General features: G+C 33.4%; 1 protein-coding gene across 1 annotated transcript in view; it reads left to right on the top strand.

Moving 5' to 3' along the window:
• Nucleotides 1–247, top strand: part of LOC103137165 (cytochrome P450 2J2-like) — a 23621-nt gene extending 23374 nt beyond the window's left edge. The window contains exon 10 of the mRNA XM_016670703.1: nucleotides 3–247. Coding sequence (XP_016526189.1) covers nucleotides 3–82 — 80 coding nt within the window. The 3' untranslated portion in view covers nucleotides 83–247. The remainder of the gene's footprint in view (nucleotides 1–2) is intronic.
• Nucleotides 248–1072: the final 825 nt, after the last annotated feature.

Genomic DNA, 1072 nt, shown 5'->3' with positions numbered 1-1072 from the left:
AGGAGAAAAGCCCAGTCTGGAGTTCAAACTGGGACTCACTCGCTCTCCGAAACCTTACCGCCTCTGCGCAGTGCCACGTTAACCTGCTGCCTGATGACAAATAAAGCTATACAATTTATCATGATTAAAGTCAATAGTGAATTGATTTTAGTGGACCAGACTGATGGAATAATCATCTTCCTTTCATTTAAACTCCATTTGCACAAATATTAATGCACTCATGTATGACAACACATTTTTTAGATTTTGCTTTATTATTAGTTTTTTGTCTCAATATCCATCTCTTTTAAAGGTTAGCCTCCAGTATTTACAATACTTTGAACAAAGCTTCAATTCAGTCGGTGGTGTTTTCTCGTTTATTTTCCTTGCTTGAATCTTAACGTACAACATTATAAACACTTTGGTTTATTTCAACATTTCATGTTTATGAATAAAATTCTGTCCAGAGTTTAACTGACTGATGTTTCATCATCTATCGATGGCAACTGTGCAATTACTTTCAGGATAATCAACAAGTCTCACAAATGTTTGGCTGCCATCTTTAATGTTTATGAATTCAAAATGCAGATTTACAAGGACTTCAACTAGGCAGTTGCGACCCCTTGTGGATTTGTCGGAGTACTACAAGCAGGCGGAGGGAAGGTTGTAAGATTTCTAATTGATTTTACATATTTAGTTAATTTTTTTATTCAAAGTTGTCTTTCAGTACACACTAGCATGAATTCAATATGCAACACATTCAATAAAGGAGCCATTGAATATTAAAAGATTCAAGAATCAGTTCATCACCATGGCAAAAGTTATGAATTTTATTTGTTCATGTCAGTTTCATTGACAGGTCATCACTTTTGTAATCAAACCTAAATAAATAAAATAAAATCTTGGTAACACTTTATTTGAAGGGGGTTGAATAAGACTGTCATGACACTGTCATAAACATGAATAAGCCTTCATGAACATTTATGACTGTTGTCATAAAGCGTCATTCGGTAAATTATGACACTTTTAATACAAAGTTGACATTATTCAAAATGTCTTTGTTATGACAACTTGACATTAACCAATAAATCAT

Source organism: Poecilia formosa, unplaced genomic scaffold, assembly GCF_000485575.1.
Source record: "Poecilia formosa unplaced genomic scaffold, Poecilia_formosa-5.1.2 Scaffold37, whole genome shotgun sequence".
Taxonomy (NCBI): domain Eukaryota; kingdom Metazoa; phylum Chordata; class Actinopteri; order Cyprinodontiformes; family Poeciliidae; genus Poecilia; species Poecilia formosa.
Note: the sequence above shows the minus strand (reverse complement) of the source record. Positions and strands in the feature narration are given on the sequence as shown.